The sequence below is a fragment of the Terrapene carolina genome, unplaced genomic scaffold, assembly GCF_002925995.2.
Source record: "Terrapene carolina triunguis isolate 2854851 unplaced genomic scaffold, T_m_triunguis-2.0 Scaffold649, whole genome shotgun sequence".
Lineage (NCBI taxonomy): Eukaryota > Metazoa > Chordata > Testudines > Emydidae > Terrapene > Terrapene triunguis.
Window position 1 is genome coordinate 92,356 of NW_020665000.1, and position 20,104 is coordinate 112,459.

Below are 20,104 nucleotides of genomic sequence, written 5' to 3' on the forward strand. Positions count from 1 at the left end.
TCTTAGAGCCTCACGAACACGCATGGATTCTATCCCCACCCACCCCTGTATGCGCCTGGATCTCCGTTTGGGGAGCCATGGGGCAGAGATAAGTGACTCCCCAAGGTCACACAGGAAGTGCGTGGCAGGCCTGGGAATTGAACCAAGGTCTTCTCCAGCCAGCACCCAATTTCCCGACCCTCCCTCTCAAACTGTCCCTAGGACACCCTGCTGCTCGCCCAGTGGGGGCCATGCTTCCTTGTTGCTGCGTCATGCTTGCATCCTCCCATGTTTGTTACCGCTTGGGGGGCTCTTTCTCCGACCCCTTCCCTCTGGCCTGGTCCCTGTTGCCCTTATCAGCGCTCTGAGGTGCGTAAGGTATGGAACAGGGCAGTTCTGGAAGTGCTGATAGCCTAGGGGCTTGCCACTTCCACTTTAGCTGGGATGGAAGGTGGGTCATGTTAAGTAACTGCCTTAGTTGAGTATTTGCATTCCTGGCCCCTCTCACCACCCCTGGCGTGTAGCACCCTGAGGAGCTGACTTTCCTTCTGGGGCTGGAGCTCGCAGAGGGGACCCATTGTTCTCACCCGGAGCTGCCCACTTTAGCAGTGCCTGAGGTTAAGCACCCCAGGTTCACAGAGGTGGCTGCCGTGCCCACAGCTGCCCTCTTCGACAGGCTGGCAAAAAGAGACCAGGGCGCCCCTGCGTGGTGTGTCGAGAATACAGGCAGCATGGCCTGGTGGCTAAGGGAGCACTCGCCCACAGCGGTGACGTCGGCACCGAGAAGTGTCTGTAAGGCACGCGGAGACCGCTGTCCATGTGAGTTCGGCGAGGCCTGGTGCGGCCATGTCTGAGTTCTCTCTGCCCCCGCGTGTGGAGCAGGATCGTTCCCCTGGTCAGAATAGCAGCCGGAGTCCTCCCTTGCTGCTCCTCGCTTGGCTTGCGATTCCTAGTGCAGGCGCTAGGCCGCAGTGCTGGGCCGTGGAGTGTGGCTGTGACTCCACATCGGGCACCAGGTGGAGCTCTTGGCTTTAGAGCCGCTCGCTGGCTAAGGCACAGAGCGCCCGAGGAAGGTGACTGGAGGGAGAGCAGCGAAAATTGCTGCGTCAGGGAAGCTTCCCCTTGTCCCTGCTGCGTGTGCCCTAGTGGGGCTGTCTTGGAGGGCACTGCAGTGGGGCTGAGCACAGCCGGGGTTCCGTGGTGCGACTGGGGGCGCTGACTGGTAGGACGTGACACCCCCAGCTCTTGCTGTTTGACAGCTCCCGCTCAGGCTGGCTGGAATTGTACCATTTAACCCCCAAACTAGCCCCCTTCTTCTGCCCCATAACTGCCACTCTTCTCCCTAGTGGCTTTGGATGAGCAGTTTAGTTCCTGTCTGACGAGAACTGTGCCCTGCTAGCCGGGAAGCTGGCCCCTTGCAGGCCCGTGTCTCCCGTGTTCCCACTGGTGATTAATGGCTCGTGGTGACGCTGCCTCTCGGGGTCCTGCCACTCGCCAACCAGTCAGAGATGGGTTGGTTTTATTTCCCCCTGCCCCAGGTATCGCAGGAGGACACAAGAGCTCAGTTCCTGATTCCCGTGGGCTCGCTGGGCCGCAACAGAGCCGAAGCCTCTTTGGAACGGGCTCAGAACCTCAACCCCATGGTAGACGTGAAAGCTGACCCGGAGAATATCGAAAACAAAGCCGAAGATTTCTTTACTCAGTTTGATGCTGTAAGTGGCAGGTGGGGTGGGGGGCATTGGGCAGAGGTGTCCTTGGGTGGTTAATTAAAGCTGGTTTAAAAATGGATGTAGTTAAACTAGTATGAATCCCTGTGTAGATGCTTTGAACTCAATCTAAAGCTGGTTATGTCAGTTTAGCTTTCACCTGTGCATTTCTAGACAGAAGCTAAACCAACAGGCCAGGTTTAAACCGATTTAAGCACAACCCTGCAGGGATCACACCCGTTTAACTAAACTGGTTTAAAATAGTATCTTTAATTAACCTGATGTACCTTGGTGTGTAGCCAGGGCTGTGAGTTGGCATGGATGGGGGAGGATCTTTATACCGTTTCCTGTTTGCATATCCTCTGTTTCGAATGGGTTTGCTTCATTTTCTGGCTCCCCTGGGCTGGCATCTTGTGGGGCCATTGAGTTTCCAGCACTGCTGGAAAATTTTCAGATAAAAACTCTTTCAATGAAATCCTGAAAATGCAAATCTGTTACCATCACGCAGTTAAGCATTGTGACTGGGGCTTCTTTAGTCCATTTCCCTGATTTTTATATTATTTCCTTCAACCCCCCCCCCCCCCCAAAAAAAAAAAATCAACAAAAACAACAACAGTAAAATCAATTCCTGCCCAACCTAACTTTTCGGCATAAGCTAACGGAGAGTGTCCCTGTGTCACCTGGCTTCTGCAGAATGACTGGGTTGGTCTATGGGTGCTTTGCCTAAGGGTTGTCACTACACGACTGGTTTGGCAAGCTGAATATCTGTTTGTAAACAGCACCTGATTCCCGTTCTGGCCTGTCTCAAGTCTCCAAAGCTGGAAGATGGGGAGGAGAGAATAAGGCCCTTACTTAGCCAGGAGACTTGACCGGAGCGGCTAGTATGGCACACGCCAGACGCTAACTACTCTGGAATGTGTCTCCACACAGGGAGTGACTCCAGAGTAGCCATGCTGGTCCGTTGCCCTGGGTGGACAAGCCCTGCGTTTAAATTAAATGAAAAGTGTCTGTCTTTGGCTTTGTTACCAGGAGCCAGCTGGGCTCTGCCACCTCCAAACTCCTGATTCTCCCTGGAGAGGAGCCTGTTGGAATTAGCAGCCACCACAACTTAGTGTTCTGCTGCCAGGAGGGATAATTGATAGTAGCTGCATGTAAAGCACCATTCTTTGTCTGGCTGTGAATGGAGACCCCTGCCATTGCCCAGGAGGGGCGGGGGGGTTCACACCCTCCTGGGGAACAGTGATCTGTCCAGGGCCTGTTTATCTAACCCTAGTCTCAGAAAAGGGGCGGGGGGGGGGGAAGGCAAGTTTGTAAATGTGCAGCCTCTGCTGCTCCTGCCCATGGTGGGGAGAGAATGACTCTGGTGCTCCTGCTTCCTCCCAGGTGTGCCTGACATGCTGCTCCCGCTGCGTGATGGTGAAGGTCGATCAGATCTGCCACAAAAACGGCATCAAGTTCTTCACCGGGGACATCTTTGGCTACTATGGCTACATGTTCGCCAACCTGGGGGCGCACGAGTTTGTGGAGTAAGTCTGGCTGTGGGGGAGGAGAGCGGCCATCCCCCGAACGCCCCCACGCTCGGGTGCACTGACATCTGTGGTACTAGCACAAGCATGTTGGTAACGCGCCAGGCAGCACCCGGTATGTACAAAAGGGAGCAGCCCATGAAGCTACAGGCCACGGTGTGCAGCGGGCAGCTCTGCATTCTGGGACCTCACCCTTGTTGGCCATCCTTCCATTTTAGGGAATTCATCGTGAAGGCCTAACAGGCGGGGGAAGCTAAGTTACCAAAGGGGGGCGGTCTGTGCCCAGTGCTGGGGGGTGGGGGAAGATGTGCTGTAAATGGGTGTCATTGTGGCCACGGTGTTTTGTGTGACAGTTCAGGCATTGAGGCTCTTCTGTGAGCCAGGGGATTCTCTCTTGCACAGATCATCTGCTTCAGGGCGGGTGGATTTTGCCCCATAGCCTTTCTTCCCCTCAGCACACAGCTATGCACGGAAGCCCCCCGCCGACAGGCTCGGCGCGTCCTAAAGCTGAGACCTCGCAGGTGCTGGGCCTGCCGTCTTTCTCGTGATAACGTGAAATACGATGGGTTCCGATTCTGGCCTCCCTCAGCCAGGGACTGCGGTGGTAAATATCTCTCTGTCTCTCTGCAGAGAGAAGACCAAGGTCACCAAAGCCAGCCAGGGAGTGGAAGACGGGCCCGACACCAAAAAAGCCAAGCTTGATTCAACAGAGACAACCATGGTGAAAAAGGTGTGTGTCAGCGCCCCTGTCGGCCACCAAAGAGCACCCGTGTTACGGGGAAACGTCAAGTCTATGTCTAGGTAGATCCACCCAGCAGAGGTGCTGGGTCTGTCTGGTGGCGTGTGGTACACGGGATGCAGTTCTTAAGACAGCTTCAGGGTATGCATGGAGAGCCATGGGTGGGATGATCGTTGTGTTACACTCCTCTTGGGAAGGCGTCATGGAGTTCCTGGCTTTGCTTCTGTCTGCTGCTGGTGAGCCATGTGGCCTGGGTCTGCACCCCCTACCTCCTTTAACTGTGTGAGCTCAGTGTCATGAGAACATGTCTCCCTCTCCCTTTGCAATGAGGGGCTCTGATGGCGGATTACCTATCCCGGTTTGACAGCGCGTTGTCTGTAACGGGATTTGAATGACGGACCTGTTGTCTGCAGGAACATCTCCTTGTCCTGAGATCTCTGCTGTCATTCAGAACTCTGGTCCTTTCTTTATAGCCAGAGCCTAGGTCCTCTGGGGGGCGCTGTATGGTCCAGTGATAACATAAGGCAGCCCCAGTTGGCCAGAGCCAAGGGTGGACGCCATGGGTAATGTCAGTGCAGATGATCTTGGGAGGTGTTGAGTGAGTGAAGGAAGTGTAAAGTGGCTGCAGAGTTTTCTTCCCCACGAGAATCTCCTTGAATGGCTCCGAGCCAGAAACTTGCTGTGGAATTTCCCAGCGGTGTGTTCGTTCTGTCAGGCTGGGCTATTGAGAAGCCGGTCTCAGCGTGCGATAAATGAGTCTCGTTGGCCTCGCCCCGGGTCAGCGGCTGCGCGGGTTGAATGGCGGGGTCCCTGAGTTGGTGCTGTCTAAAATGCAGCTTCTGGACCCAGCCTCCTGTGAATAGCTTGTTGGGTGAGTCAGGCCCCATCTACTTCCCCCCCCACCACCACCACCTTCGGTTGGGGAGGGATTCTCACTGATATACTTGCATGGGAACAGTCCCTAGCATGGACACCGCTGTACTGCAATTGGTCGTTCCCCTTCCTGTCTGGGAACAGCTGTGCTGGTGGAAGGCAACCAGTACACCAAGCCCTTCGCTCCCCATCCAAACGCCAGGGCCAGAAGCTGCCTTGTTGCTGCTGTCAGCCGATTGCTAAGCCCCTGTGTAAGCGGGAGGGTGGCTTGGGGGTGAAGGGAGATGGGGGAGAGCAGAGCCTTTCACATTTAAAAGCCTGGGGCCTGGCCATTGTTAGGGTCTCGAAGTGGAAATCCCCTGGCTTTATCTGGCTATGGGGAGAATGCGAGCAGCTTAATGACCTTTTGTGTCCCTTTCTCTTGGCTTGTCAGGCTTGTCAATCAGGGGGCGTTTAGTGCACTTCGCCCCGGGCTGGGCCAGATCGGAAGATATGGGAGTATTCCCCAGATGCCGCTGCTAGCCAGCTGTCGCCCTCCCCCGATCGGGGCTGGGATTCCGATCCGTGTCAGATCAGGTTTAGGATGCAGCGGATTCCGATAGAGAGTTTCCAGCATGCCGATGCCTGGGACGAGTCCCCTCTGGTGGCTTTGTTGCAAATTCCCAACCCCGCAGTGCGCTGGCAGCAGCCTGGTGGGTGACTGCAGGGGCAGCTTCCCCAAGTGACACAACGCAGCGAGCGGGGTTTAGCGCTGCTTGGCGAGGCGCGGCAAGGCCTCCGCTCTTGTTCGGAGGCTCGTCTGTCCTCGGCGTTTCTTGTGACCTGGCTGGTGTTGCTTTGAGGGTCATGTGCCCTCCGGTGGAGCGGGGATGGGGTCACCTCGCAGTCACTCCACCGCCCGTTTCTCTCCCCTGCCGCAAGTCTGAATGCAGCCAGGGCCTGGGAGGGTGGCAATCTGCAGTGCTGCGCTCTGCCGCTGGGGTGCCAGAGAAACGGGAGCTCCTTGGCATCGCGTTTCCTTTGTGTAACCAGACGTGCTGCGCAGGGAGGCTGCTCAAGGCAGCTTGTACGTGTGTTCCTCTGCAGGGAGGTGGGGAATCAAGTGTGGGAACCAGTGTTCTGGGGGCATGGGGGCCCTTTGAGCCCGTACACCAAGACTGGGCGTCTGTCTGGAAGACCCTCTCTGGCTCAACCAGATGTTCTGGGTGGGACGCAGAAACCTCTGGCCTGTTTGCAGGAGCTCAGACTCGATGATCACAACGTTCCCCTAGAATCTGTGAAGAAGGATGATGATAAAATTCCTCAGTAACTACCAGCCTCCCTTGAGCTCTGAGGGCGGGGCTGAATACCCCTGCCCTCCCCTTCCAGGCGTGAGCTGTTCTCCTGACAATTAATCTGACCGCCCAGGCGGATGCTCTCTGGGACACAAGTGGCCTGAGCCCTGGGGCTCTGCTCCCCGTTGTACTCTGCGTCCCAGGAGCTGAGCGCAGGGGTGGGATTTTCCGGAGCTCTTAGCACTGGCCTAACTCTGCGGACTGGGAGTTTGTCCAGTGGTTCTAGCGGGAGCAGAGTTAGGGCAGCTGTGAGCGCTCTGCAAAGCGCTCTGAGCGCAGACCGGCATTAACACTCTACTCCCAAGGCTCGGATTGCAACCTCGACATGCTGCCCAGTCCCTGGGCTCTGGGGGCTACTGGGGGTGGTGGTACCTTGCAGCGTTGTGCTGAGGCCTGAGAGCCGCAGAGAGAGACTGCCCGGGAGGCTACCCTGCAAGTGACTCATCGCGTTCCCGGGGTCGGAGTTAATACCTGGACAGCATCCCTCCCCCGGGCTAGGCGGTGCATTCAGTCCAGCTGTGGGTAGTAGCTCGGCCGGTAACACTGAGTGCTGCGTCTTGCATCCAGCTGTGAGGAGCGGTGGTGGTTCCTCCGGTGCTCGGCGCTGCACGTAGCCCCTGGCGCTTCTCTGGTCCGCTTCCCGTGCGGGGCTGCGGTCTGCGTCGCAGGGGCGCGTGCATGAGGTCAGCGAGCTGTTCTGGCTGGGGCAGATTGCGCGCTGCAGCTGGCAGGAGTTAAAGGTTTGAATTTCCCAGACCCCGAGAGGTCTCTAGCCAGGTTCCCGTCCGGCTGTGTTCCTGCTCTCTGGAACTGGGGCGAGAGAGAGCCCCTGAGTGGGGCTCTTAGAATCCCGGACGTGCGTGCAGTTCGGGAATCAGGGAGTGGTGGTGATCGGCAGAAGCCCCTGCAGACTTTACCCCTTCATAGCTCTTCCCCATCTCTTGCCCCTACAGCAGGCTTTGGACCAGGCACTCAGCTCCATGCGCTGGGTGGCTAGCTCACTTCTGCCTCCACCTCCTGATCTTCTGTTGGTCTCTGGCCACCTCACACTGAGCCCGGGGGCTGGCGTCGCCGGGCCGGTTGCCGAGCCCGGGCAGGAAGCTCGGGTCAGGCCGCCCTGCTGGCCAGGCAGTGACAGCCCAGCACAAACCAGCAGCAGCATCTCCTCCACTGCGCTGCCCTTCGCCAGGGTTCGATTTGCTGTCTCTGTGAGCCCCATAGGCCGAGCGTCCGCGTGGCGAGATCCAGGCCCAACAGCGCTGCCAAAATCATTGCCCCCACCCTGGGGCTCCTTCCTAGCAACAGCCGGTCGGGTAGCCCTGGCCCAGCACGGCTTCCTGCTGCAGAGCACCTGGGCACCATGCTCGTCCTGCCTGGTGGCTGCTCGCTCCCACCCTGGGGCCTGCGGGGAGGCAGAGGGGAATGGGGCTCTGCTAGGTGACCTGCAGTCTGGGCGGCAGGGCCAGATCCTGTGGTGTGCACTCCCCCCACCGCAGTGGGGCTGCGCGGGCAAACGCCGGCGCGGATCTGGCCCGGTGTTCGTTCCGCTCTCCGTAGGCGGGACACCCCCCCAGCCGTGGGGGGAACATTGCAGGGGGGCTCCCTGCCCCTCTCACGCTGGCTTTCCCATTGCAGCGGGTGGTTTTCTGCCAGCTGAAGGAAGCGCTGGCAGTCGACTGGAGCAGTGAGAAGGCGAAGGCAGCCCTGAAGCGTACCGCCCCGGACTACTTCCTGCTCCAGGGTAAGGGACGCCTGGGAGAGGGGTGGGGTTGGGGAGCAGGTCGCTTCCCCACTCTGTGCCTCAATTTCCACATCCTTGCCGTGAGGAGCCCACAGACCCAGCTCCCACGAGGGGTGCATGGTGGGGGAGGCGCTGAGGCTTTATTTCCCCCCCTCCCCCCCCAGGGTTGGCTGGGCTGGTGTGAGCTCTCTGAATGCGGCGCTCTCCTCCTGGGGAGACGGCTGTTCCCAGAGAGAGCTGCTCCTCTCCTGCTCTTGGCTTGCTTGGGCCTCTGCCCCCAGCTGGGAGTGGGATCTGCCCTGCGGGGGCGTGTCTGCTCGTCTCTGCCCATCACAGGCCTGGCAAGCGCGCCTGTCAGCGCCAGAGTCTGCCTAGGAAGCGCCGGGCCCCGCTCAGCCGAGCAAGCATGCGGCACTTCCTGTGGCAGGAGCTGGCTTTGATTTGTTGGCTTTGAGGTTAATGCAAGTTTACCATAACAGCAGTGAGCTAAAAATACCCGGGCGAGTGTGGAAACAGCCACGCTCCCCAGAGCGGAAGCGCCCTGCCAGCTGGGAGGGACCGGCCCGGCCCAGGCGTGTGGTTTGCCCGCTGCCCTCTCCCTCCAGCGCGCCGCGCTCAGGCGCCGGTGCCCACACGGGCTGCAATCTCGGTGAAGCCACAGCCCCAGGCGGGGTTTTCCAGTGACGTGAGCCAGCGCTGGCTCCCAGATTAATAGCCTGCACCACTTCTGCCCCAGAGCCGGGGCTGTGAGCTCCTGCCCACGCCTGGCAGTGCCTGCCTCCTTCTTCCCCCCCCCCCCCCCCCCCCCCCCCCGCACAGCAGGGGTCCAGAGGGTAAAGACAGGGCTACGGCTCGGGGCTCACTGCAGGCATAGGACACTCCTGGCTGCTCCTCAGAGGTATCCAGGCCTCCCCTCCCCGCTGCCTGGCCAGGATTCCTCCTGCTGAGTCAGGCTCTGGGGGAGGAGGTTTTGGAGTTGCAGGTCTCCAAGCCCCGTGCTGTCCCCATGCTGGCCCGTTCCCTCCAGAGCTGCATTGGCTGCTGCTGTGGCCGAAGAGCCAGCGCTGCCTGCCTGTCTGTCCGACGCTGGGCGATCGGCTCAGGCTGCCGCTGGGTCTGGGAGGGGACTTGACCCTGCCCGTCGCAGGAGACTGTTTTCCTGCTGGCTGTCAGGCAGCACTCGGCATCTGACTGGTGCTGCTCGCCCGTGTTCGGTCCCCAGCAATGCGGGACTTTCCCCAGCAATGGGACGCCAAACACCTTAGACAATAGGAGAACATGGCTGTCAATTGGCAAATTGTCCCGGGGCTCGCAGGCAGGGGTAGGACGGGAATGGATTCAAAGCCACCCTTTGAAATTAACACCGTATTCATAGTCCTTTGTTCTGGCAGTGCCCAGGGGCCCAGACTGAGAGGGGCACTGTGGGGTCAGGGGCTGCACAGGCAGAGAGTGACTGAGAGTTCCTGCCCCAGAGAGCTCGGTCTGAGCCCACAAGGGAGACAGTGGAGGGGATTGAGGCACTGAAAGGAGCAGTGACCAAGGTTAGCCAGCTGGTCAGTGGCAGAGCTGAGAATAGACTCTTGGATCCCTGAGTTCCAGTCCCATCACTCTCCCCACTAGGCCACGCTGCCTGGTACACGTTGGTGCTTCTGTATTGGCCTCTGCATTGGCGTAGGTATTCAGCAGTCGCTGGAGCTGTTCCCGGCTCTGCCGGGGCGCTGGCTCCCGGTGAGGGGTTAGTGGTGGCCGGGGCCCCTGTTCCTGGCTCTGCCGGGGTGCTGGCTCCCGGTGAGGGGTTAGTGGTGGCCGGGGCTCTTGTTCCCGGCTCTGCCGGGGCGCTGGCTCCCGGTGAGGGGTTAGTGGTGTCCGGGGCCCCTGTTCCCGGCTCTGCCGGGGCACTGGGTCCCGGTGAGGGGTTAGTGGTGGCCGGGCGCTGGCTCCTCGTGGGGGTTAGTGGTGGCCGGGGCCCCTGTTCCCGGCTCTGCCGGGGCGCTGGCTCCCAGTGAGGGGTTAGTGGTGGCCGGGCGCTGGCTCCCGGTGAGGGGTTAGTGGTGGCCGGCGCCCCTGTTCCCGGCTCTGCCGGGGCGCTGGCTCCCAGTGAGGGGTTAGTGGTGGCCGGGCGCTGGCTTGCTGCCGGGGTTTCCGTCTCTGCTGGCCTGTAGCGGGCTGCAAAGTGCTGATGCTCCCAAAAGATGAGTTAAAATCGCTGCTCCTGTTTGCTTTATCGTAAGTCATCGCAGACCTGCTGGGCCTCTTGGCTGCTTTCCCAGCAGCCCCCAGGATCCCTCAGATGTGGCAGGGGAGGGAGCCGCCCGGTGCCAGCCTGCCCCCTCGTTAGCGCCCAGGCAGACAGCACGGATGGCAGGCAGGCAGCCCAGATAAACACCAGGCTGAGCTGCTGCCCGTGCTCTCTGCCCTTCCTGAATCTGCTGATGTGAGTTGTGCTGGGCTGGGAGTCACTCCCCTGGCTCCGGGAAGATGGATGGCTGGGCCTAGACTCACCCCCCAGCTCTATCGCCCGCTGAGCCAACAGCTCAGAATAAACGAGCCGACCTAAGGGCTTTGGCCTGGGGGGTGGCTGTGAACAGCAACAAGCCAGACCAGGGGCTGGGTGAGGAGAGAACCAGCCTTCAGACCTGGCAAAAGGCTGAGCCACGGAGCATGCCGGGAGGCGCCCCGGAGCTGCCCTGTGGCCGTGACCGTGGCGCTCTGGCACTGATGTGCTAGGAGGGGGTTGAGCGGGGAGCACGGCTGCTGAATGGTTTTGTTCCAGGGCAGCGTCAGAGCCGCAGCTTCACCTGGCTCAGTCAGAACCAGTCCGGCTGGCAGCGCTGCCTTCCCAAAGCACTCTGCGTAGCTCTTCCTGCTTGGGGGACGCCGGTGCGGCCTGAGAGTGAGCGTGTCCCTGTTTTACAGACGGGGCATGCAGCAGCCAGCGATGGGAGAGTCCTGCCCCAGCCCTGTGCTCGCGTCGCTACGCATGGCCTCTTGCCATGTCTCCCCTGAGTTATTCTTGGCTATTGGCAGTGCCCCTGCCATCCGAGATCAGGGCACCGTGTGCCCAGCATGACACAGGCAGCCAACCAAACAGGTCTGATGAGGAAGGGTCTGGGAATAGGTCCTAGCCCTCCTGAACCCCAGGCCAGTGCTCTGTCCACTGGTCCAGGCTGCCTCCACCTGGCACGAACTGTGTGCATGTGTCTCTCTGGCCCAGGCACGGGGCGGCTGTGCCAATGCGCTCGAGCATGCACAGGAGCTGTAGCAGCAAATTTTACTGCAAGTGGCGTGTGCGGTAGATTCTCCCATTAGCACTTTTCTTGGCCCCTGGCGCAGTGAAGGTCTCCCCAGCCAGAAGCCCAGTGAGGAATCTCGTTGGTTATCGGAGAGGGTAACGAGCACGTCCCCAGGGATCGGGATTGTGACTTCCGCCTCTCCCCCCCCCCCCCCCAGTGCTGCTGAAATTCCGGACGGATAAAGGGAGGGACCCGTTGCCAGAGAGCTATGCCGAAGACTCGGAGCGTCTGCTGCAGATCCGAAATGAGGTGCTGGACTCCCTGGGCGTCGGCGCGGACCTGCTGCCCGACGACTTCGTCAGGTGCGCTGCTTTGGCTGCAGTCCGGTGTCGGGGCTGGGATCGGGACTCTAGGGCTGCTGCTCGGCATGCGGTTCAGGCCCAGCCTCGGGAGAGTACCTTCCCTTGGCCGGGGACCGTTGTCCACACTGGGTGCTCCTCGCTGCCCACATGTGAACAGGAGCAAAGCGGGTCCCAAAGAAAGGGCCTGTCCAATGGGCCCGTCTGCCAGACACCCCCACACACACCCCACGTGTCCCGGCTACGTCCCTTAGGGGCTGCCCCCATTGGGCACTGGAGCGTGCGTGTGCCCACAGGTACTAGACTGAAAACTTGACTCTGGGAAGCACCTGGGCCTGTGTCTGTGGCCTGTGAATAGCTGCCTGGCTCCAGAGGGCGTCTTGGTCTCTCTCTTCCATGGGTGCAGGGATTTCTGGGGAATGGAGCTGCCTTTCCTGTACCAGCTCTGCTGGGGTTCAGAGCCTCCTCCCTGCGCTGTGAGGGAGATGCCCGCTGCAGACCAGCCCTCCCAGGGTCCGGGCCCAGCATGGGGCCATGCCGCTGTCTGCAGCGCTGAGCCAGCCCCACAGCGAGGAGCGCATCGCAGGATCATTAATCTGTCTCTGATCCCCTCTGGGCAGCCGCAGTTCTGCATCAGCAGTGACCTGAGCCGTCTGGCTGCCTCGCCCCGTGGGTGAGCACAGAGCCTCCAGGCCGCGCCTGGCTGGGCTCCGCTCCCTCGCCCGGGTCGTCTCGCGCACTGCCTGTTCTGCCCTGCTTGGCTGCGTGGGCCTGACGGGGATGGATGGGCTGCTGGGAAGCTCGGCTCCTCCCTGCTCTCCCGGGCTGCGTGACCCTGTCCCCGCAGCTCCAGGGAGACCCCCAGGCCATGGGGTGGAGGGGCGCCGGGCAGTGATGCCATGGGCTGAGAAGGCCCAGCTGAAGCTTTGGACCTGGGGCAGAGATGGTCCCAATCAGCCCTGAGCACATGGGAGAGACCCGGGTACCTGGGCCGGGCGGAGGCTGTGATGGGCTGGACCAGCGGGGATGGGGGAGCCAGGGCAGATGCTGCAGGGGGATGGGGGGGTACGACTCCCCACCCCCTGACCCTGCCGTTCCTTCATGTGTGAGCTGGAAGGACCCTCCCTGCGCCCCCGGATTCATTTCAGCCTGAAAATCCCACCCCGCCTGCATGTTGCCACACGCTGCCCTGGGAGGCGCAGGCCGCTGTGCGCCGGCAGGAATGGCGGGAATGCGCCCGGGCACACGGCAGATATGTCTGGCCCTATTTTTAGAAGGGTCGCATGCAGCATGTGAGGGGCTGGGACAACACACCCGTGTGGCTGATGAGCTCCCGGCAGCGACGGCTGCTCAGTGCTCACCCCTCGAAGGCCCTGGACCCCCCGGGCCTCGTCGCATTGGGGTGTATCCTGGGCCCACTGGCTATGGCTCCTGTCTTGCTGCACCCCTGCCCACCTTTCCTGTCTCCCAGGGCCCCTCCCAGATCTGGGGCATTGGGGCCAATTGACGCTTCCCCCTTAGCTCAGTCCTCGCTCTGGTTCTCTGCCCCAGCTGAGGGGTGTTCACTGATGGCTCTACCAGACATGCTCTTTGCAGACCCCCGGTGTTCCCTCTGCCCAGGAGTTTTGCCTGCCTGGCAAGGATCACCCATCACGTCCCTTCCACTGGGCTCTGTGCCTGGGCCAGTGACCCTCAGGCTGGGCTGGCAGTGCCAGGGCTGGAAGTCTGGGTGGCTGGTCTGGTCACTCCCCTGGCATGGGGCAGCCGGTGCCACGTTGGCGCTGGGACTCAGAGGGCTGAGCTGGCCGGCCGCCTCAGGCACTGACCTGGTGTGTTTGTTTCTTCCAGCTATTGCTTCTCCGAAATGGCTCCCGTCTGCGCAGTGCTTGGAGGGGTCCTGGGACAGGAGGTCGTCAAGGTAATGGGTGTGTGGCTAGGCCCAGCTGTCTGAGAGAGGGTAGTATAGCCATGGAGGGGGGGAGAAATTTACCCTCCATCACACAGGGAGCCAGTGGCAGAGCTGGGATAGAACCCAGGAGTCCTGGCTCCCAGCCCCCCTGCTCTAACCACTACACCCCATTCCCTTCTCAGAGCCGGGATAGAACCCAGCCCCCCCATTTCCCCTGCTTGTGCAGACAGAACGGCTGGGGACCAGGGAAGGCTGTTGGGGGAGGTGGACCTCTCCCGCCGTGGGCCGTGTTGGGCTCTTGCGGAGGCTTGGCGCCTCCTCCCAGCTGCCTGGCACAGCTGCTGGGCAGAAGCCTGTCGCTGCTCCCCCTGGGGCTGGGTGTGTCTGGAATCCCCGCCCAGCCCCGCTTGCTTGGGAAGCTCGGTGCCCTGCACCCTACACGGCCAGTTGGGGGCCCTCCCTTCTCCGGGCCCCCGGGTGCGCTGCTCTACTGGGACCAGGGGCCTGGCTGGCAGCTGGGGGGAGGGGATTCCTCTCCCTGCCCCCTCTGCTCTCCGGTCAGTCGGCGGGTACCATGGAGCACTCTGGGAGGGGGGCTGGGTGAGTCCCAGACCAGCCACCCACTTGCTGTGTCCTCGGCTCCCTGCCTCTCCTGGGGGCTGCCTGTGGTCCTGCGCCTGGGAGGAAGGTGGGCCCTGTCTCCAAACTCCCCAGGCCGAGAGCCGCTCTGCAGCGGGATTAGTGCTGCTTCAGCTGCTGGGCCCCTGCCCGACCTCCTGCCCCCTGTGCAGGGGCTGCTCCCAGCTGCGCTCGCCCCCACGCCCTGCCCCCCACAGGGTGCTCAGCTGTCTGTGGGTGCTGGGCTGTGACCCCCACCCCCCCCAGCAGGGCCCCCTCCGCTGCTGCCATGGCTTCTCTGTTACTGCTCTCTGTCCTGGAACAGCCTCTGCCCCTGGGTAAACCAGCGTGAGCGGGCGCGTGCCCCCAGTTCACCTGCTGGCTGAGATTGGGGACAGTGGGGGGCAAGTGCTCCCCGGCTGATGCTTCTCCACCCCCCCCAGGAGCCGCCCATGTGTGGTGAGGGACTTGCCCATAGAAGCGAGGGGGGCAGGGGGTTCCTGGAGCTGGGATTTCGGCTCTAGGCAGGCTGTAACAACGCCCTTTTCTCCCCCCCCCCCACCCCCCAGGCCCTCTCCCAGCGGGATCCACCCCACAACAACTTCTTCTTCTTCGATGGCATCAAAGGGAACGGGGTCGTGGAGTGCCTGGGTCCCCACTGAGCCTCCCAGCGCGTCGGCCTACAGCTGCAGTTCAGCACCCGGTGCCGCTGGAGTCCCTCTGCCTCCCTGCAGCGCCCGGCCAGCCGCAGCACGGTGTCGCTGGAGTCCCGCTTGCACCACGCTCCCCTCCAGCCGCAGCCGGCCAGGCAGCGCAGGCATGGCCCCCACGCGGGGCGGGATGGGGACGTAGCAAATCCCCGTGTGTGCTCCTGGGCTCTCCAATAAACTCGCTTCTTCCCAGGCTGGCTCCTTTCCTTCCAGCGCAGCCCCCTCCAGGGCGGGAGCCCCGGCTGGTGGGGCTGGCAGTGCTGGGGCCCGCAGCCCCCCTCTCCCTGGCTGTGCTGCTGTTCGCACCAGGCCCCCTCGCTCTTGCTACCGACCCACCAGCGGCTGCTGGCATGGGCCCCTCTGTGCCTCTGCTCTCAGCCGTGGCTCTGGGGAAAGGGCACCACCTCTGGACAGGCTCCCCAGCCCCTGGCCAGCCTCCTGCGGAGCTGGGGGGTGGCTGGTGCAGGGGAGCGGCCGCAGCTCCTATCTTGAGCTTTAGGAAGCACTTAGGACTGAAATAGCGGGGGCTGGGGAGCCGTGGCTGAGCTCACTCCGTGCCAGGGCTGGCCATGCTGAGGGGCTCCCGTAACTCCTGGGCTGCCCGGCAGCCGGAGGGCCCGGGGCAGGGGTGGCACTGGTGCTTTCCACATGCCCCCACCCCCATTGTGCCACTGGACAGGAGCTCAGACAGAGCCTGCCGCCCCCTCCCCAAAGCTGGCCCTCACTGGAAGACGGTGGGGTCAGGCATGGGGTGGTGGGAAGTCTGGGTCGCTCTGCACCCCAGCTGGTGGGCAGGGGTGCAGCACTGCAAGGACCGTGCCCCGGGCTGGGTGAAGCCAGCGGCCCCTGGCAGCCGTTCCCTTTCCACACCCAGCTCTGGCTCCGTGGGCAGGGGCCCTGGCTGGGCCAAGTCAGCCTCTGGCTTCCTGTTCTAAAATTGGCCGTGCCCTAGCTCCGAAATAGCCCCTGTGAGTGGCCAGGCCGAGGGCGCCGGGGATCCCCCCCGCGGCTGGGAGTGACACAGACACAGCCGCTGCTTTGCTTCAATCCAGCTTTATTGAAAAGGAAACGTACAAAAAAAACGGTAACTGCTCATGTACAGCAAGCGCGTCCCCTATGTACAGCGCGGCCCAGTGTCTGTACAGCGTCCCTATGTACAGTATTTACAGCGCCACTGCTGCCCCCGGTAGGGCCCCCCCACGCAGTGCACCTTGGCCGGGGCCTCACCTGCCCTGACCCCTGGTCTGGGGGGAGCTCCGGGCTCAGTGCTGGCCGTGGCAGCAAGCTGTGCGGGGGGAGGGTGTGGTGCCAGCCGCCACGTGACAGGGGCGTGCGGGGTCACAGGCCCCCCTCCCCCCGATTCCTCAGGACGCCCAGCGGCACAAGGAGGAAGCAGCAGGAGGGCTGGCTAAGCCCCCTTCATAGTTCACCCTCCCTGCTGCTGGAGCCCAGCCCTTCCCGCTGCCCGAGGGGAGTCGGGGGTGGAGGCCGAGGCAATGCCTGGGGTTGTCACATGCGTCCCCCCCAGCCACAATTACGTGGCCCTCCCTGAGAGGAACAGTGGGGGGGGGGCTGAGTCCCTGGAGCACCAGCCGAGGGCTGCGGCTGCCTCTGCAGGGGCCGCTCCCCGTCATGGGGCCCTGCGGGCACATCCCTGCAGTGCGGGGCTCCCAGTCAGTACTCGAAAATAAATAAATAAATAGACGGTGCCCGCGGTCGGGGGCAGCAGCCTGGGGCCCAGCCCGCAGGAGCCGTGGCTGGCGGGGGGGGGTATGAGCTCTGGAAGTTGCTACGTTTTGCCAAGAGGCTCCGCAGTCCGCGCTGGGGGCTGCTCCCCCCACCGCGCTGCGGCTCCGGCCCCGAGACGGGCTAGTTGGGCTGCAGCTCAGGCATCACGTCCACGGGCATGTTGTAGAGGGCGCCGAGCAGCCGAGAGATGAAGTGGTAGAAACGGGCCCAGAGCGCTCCCTGCCGCTGCCGCTCCCGCCACTACGGGGACAGAGAGAGGCCAAGTTAGCGCTGCAGCGGGACCCTCTGCCATCCCCCCCCCCACCTCCCCATGGGGCTCAGCCCTCTGGCAAAGGCCTCCAGGCACGGCTGGCACCGACTCCCTGCACTAACCACCAGGCTCCAGCGGGGCTGGCTGCCTGTTTCCTAAATCCCTGGGGTGCCAGGGCTGGCCGTAGCCCCAGGCAGCCTCCCAGCTCCGCCTGCGTGAGCAGCACCCAGTCCCGCCGCTGCCCCGGAGGGGGGTCAGGGCGCCCTGCCACGGGGCGTGCGGCGGGGGTGGCTGTGCTGGGCTGCCTCTCCCCTGCTCACACTAAGCTGCCTGCCGCTCGCTCCATGGCCTTATATACCCAGTGCTATTTATAGCGCGTGACTCAGCGGCTCGCTTGCCCAACCACCCCGGGCGCAGCCTGGCCCAGCCTCCCCTCCTGCACGGGGAGGGGTGGTGTGTGATTCCCAGGCCTGCAGGCCAGCCGCGGGGGTCCTGGCGCTGGGAGGGGAGTGGGGAGCAGGGGGGTTGGGAGCCAGGACTCCTGGGTTCTATTACTGCATCTCTTTCCCTGGGAGAGCCACTAACCCTTTCCAGCTCCCCCCCCACCCGCCCCCCCCCAAGGGGCACCCCCGGCTGACCCCGTCCTCGCCAGGAGCGCGTGACTCCAACAGGAGCTGGGCCCCTCTGCCCTGAGCTCACTCCGCCAGCAGCAAGGCCAGAGCCCCACCCAGGCTGGACAAAGTCCCTTCAAGGGTCGCCACCCCCAGCCCAGGCTCCCTTCTCTGGGCACCGCCCCCTGCCCCTGCTGACCCCGGCTCCCCCCCACCCCCTGGTCTCTCCGCTGGCACTCACCTGCCTCTCGTGGGCCTGGTGGAAGGCGTCACCCATGCGCCGTAGCTGGGCCCCCAGCGCATGCTCCGGGTCCAGGGGCTCCCCGGGGAGGCGACCGTTGGACACTGCGCCCTCTGGGGCTGGCTCTGTGGGGGGCCACTCCCTGTTGGGCCCCTCATCCTGCACGGGCTGGAGCTCTCCTGTGGGGGGGCAGAGCCGAGCGGTCAGGGCGGCAGGCCCCATGGGAGGCGGCAGGTTGTAGGGCAGGTGCCCCAACAGCCCCTCCCAGGAAAGAGGTGAGCCCAGCGCCCGCCCAAGCCCCCCTCCCCCAGTGGTCAACCAGGCAGGACCTGCCCCAGCGGGCTGGGGGTGGCGGGGGGCTCTGACCCTCGCCCCATGGGGACAGCAGGGCTGGCAGCGGAGCCCGGCCAGTGCTTGGTTGCTGAGGTCTCGCTCCCAGTGCTGGCGTGGGGCCCAGAGGGGTCGGGCCAGGATACGGCTCCCGACAGACAGTCAACAGGAAAGCCCAGAACAATTCCCACGGACGGGGGGGTGGGGGCAGCCCCCAGCCAGGGGATCAGTAGCCCGATCTCCTGGCTGAGCTGCGGGATGCCCGTTTCGAAGGACCTCTGGCATTGCCCCTGGCCCGAGCTCAGCAACGGGCACGTGTGGCTGCTCTGGCCATGTCTCCCCCCTCGGTCACCGCCCAGGGGCCGTGGCACCTGCAGCCTCGTGACCACTGCAGTGCGAAGCTTGGGGGCGGGGGTACAGACCTGCCCCATGCCCAGCCTAGAGCGGCACTGCCCATGGAGACTCACCCGGGGGAGCCCTGCAGAGAAGCAAACTCTGCCCGGCTGGGACATGCCCGAGCTTGTCAGCCCAACTGCGCTGCCCGGGTCGACCTCCCCAACCCCACAATCACACTCTGCCATCTGCCTGCCCGGCTCCTTGCCTCCCGCCTGCTAACGAGCAGCCCCTCGTTAGCCAAGCGAGCCTGACGGCGCCCTGGGGGAGGAGAGCCATGAGTCAGCAGCGCGGTCTGGGGCCGTGCACTGTTTACTCAGACACGAGGTGTCTCAGCGCCATGCGGAGCGGGGAGCCGGATGGTGACACAGATCCTGCCAGGCTGGGGCAGCGCAGCGACTTTGAGCCGCCATGGGACGACTCCGGCAGGGGCTCGCAGGGCCACGGCGAATGGTGTGCGGCAGCTGGGGGCGCAGGGGGAGCCGCCCCGCAGGAAAACCCAGGGACCAGGGGAGGGGAAGGGGGCATGCCCCCCCCCCCCCGGCTCTGCTGGTGCATCAGCATGTGCGACGGGTGACAATGGACCTGTCCCTTTGGTGCTTGTGCAACTGCACTGGGGCGGAGGGGGGGGGCTGGCTGGGGGTATCTGGGTTGCCCCCCTCCCCTGAGCTCAGCAGCGCTGCATGGCTGAGTCAGAACGCGGCTCGGACCATTCTCCCAGGCTGCCTTAGTCCTGGGCCTGGCGCCTGCCACCCTGCAGGGCTCCGAAGGGTCCGTGTCTAGGGAGGAGACAGCCAGAGCTGGTGCCTCTGAGAACGGGTCTGGGCAGCCGTGTGCCCAGCTCACCGTGCCAGGGACACGCGCAGCCCGCCCAGAACCACTGCCCGGACCGAGCCCGCCCTGGCCACAGGCTGCCTACAGCACCCGCTGGCACCCGCAAACGGGGGCACCACACGGGGCAGCCGTCCCCCTCCCCCCAGGGAGACGGGGTGGGAACCCGTAGATGCCAGGGCTATAAATGGGGGGCCCCTCAGGACAGGAGCTGACCTCTAGGGACTGGGGGCCGGAGGTCACATGCTGGGTTTCCTGCCCCTTCCCCCACACCCTCCGGCCATGCCGGTGCCCTGGGGGGCACCTGCCTTCCAGCCGCTAGGGGGGCACCGTCTAGGGCGGGTAGGGGGCACTCGCAGGGAGACTCACCATGTGCCACGCTGCCCCTGGTCCTGCCAGCTTGGGGGGCGTCCCAGCGCCGGGGGGGCTCTGGCCCCCGGATGCAGCGGTAGAGCGAGCAGGGAGCGGGGCCGTCCGGGCACAGGCCGCAGTTCAGCCGGGGTGGCAGGGCGAGGCTGCCCGGGCAGACGGGGGGCGGCACGGCCACCGGCCCCCCCAGCAGGATGCCTGGGTCCCCTGGCAGGGCGGCTGTCGGCTGAGCGCGGCTCCCCTCCTGCAGTGCTCTGGCCATGGCGCTCGGTGAGCTCTGCGGGCAAAGGACGGGGCGGTCAGGGGGGCAGCGGGACCGGGCAGGGGCACCGCGGCCGCCTCCCTCCGGGGCGCAGGGACCCGCGCTCCCCACCAGGGGTCGCCGCAGAGCGGGCGGGGGGGGACCAATGTTTGTAAACAAACCCAGGCAGCCCCGACGGGACCCGTCCCCCTCCCGCCGGGCGCCAGCAGGTCCCGGCCCGGCTCAGCCCAGCGGGTTCTGGGGGACCGGGGGAGGCGGCAACATCCCGTTTTTCAGGGGAGATCTGGGGGTGGCGAGGGGGGCTGGGCATCTGCCCCCCCCATCCCCAGTCCCGGACCCCC

The 20,104-nt window shown here is 63.6% G+C and overlaps 1 protein-coding gene across 2 annotated transcripts; it reads left to right on the plus strand.

Annotated features, from left to right (window-relative positions):
* Window positions 1–706: 706 nt before the first annotated feature.
* On the plus strand, window positions 707–14,919 carry SAE1 (SUMO1 activating enzyme subunit 1). 2 transcript variants are annotated; one of them, XM_026659672.2, is made up of 8 exons: window positions 707–798; window positions 1,518–1,691; window positions 3,069–3,211; window positions 3,842–3,941; window positions 7,793–7,898; window positions 11,349–11,493; window positions 13,339–13,408; window positions 14,587–14,919. In XM_026659672.2, exons 2-8 carry the CDS (start codon window positions 1,620–1,622, stop codon window positions 14,677–14,679), a joined length of 729 nt encoding a protein of 242 aa, XP_026515457.1. In that variant the 5' UTR covers window positions 707–798; window positions 1,518–1,619; the 3' UTR covers window positions 14,680–14,919. The 2 variants fall into 2 exon arrangements, with proteins under 2 accessions (XP_026515457.1, XP_026515456.1); XM_026659671.2 differs by lacking the exon at window positions 707–798 and adding an exon at window positions 1,081–1,201.
* Window positions 14,920–20,104: the final 5,185 nt, after the last annotated feature.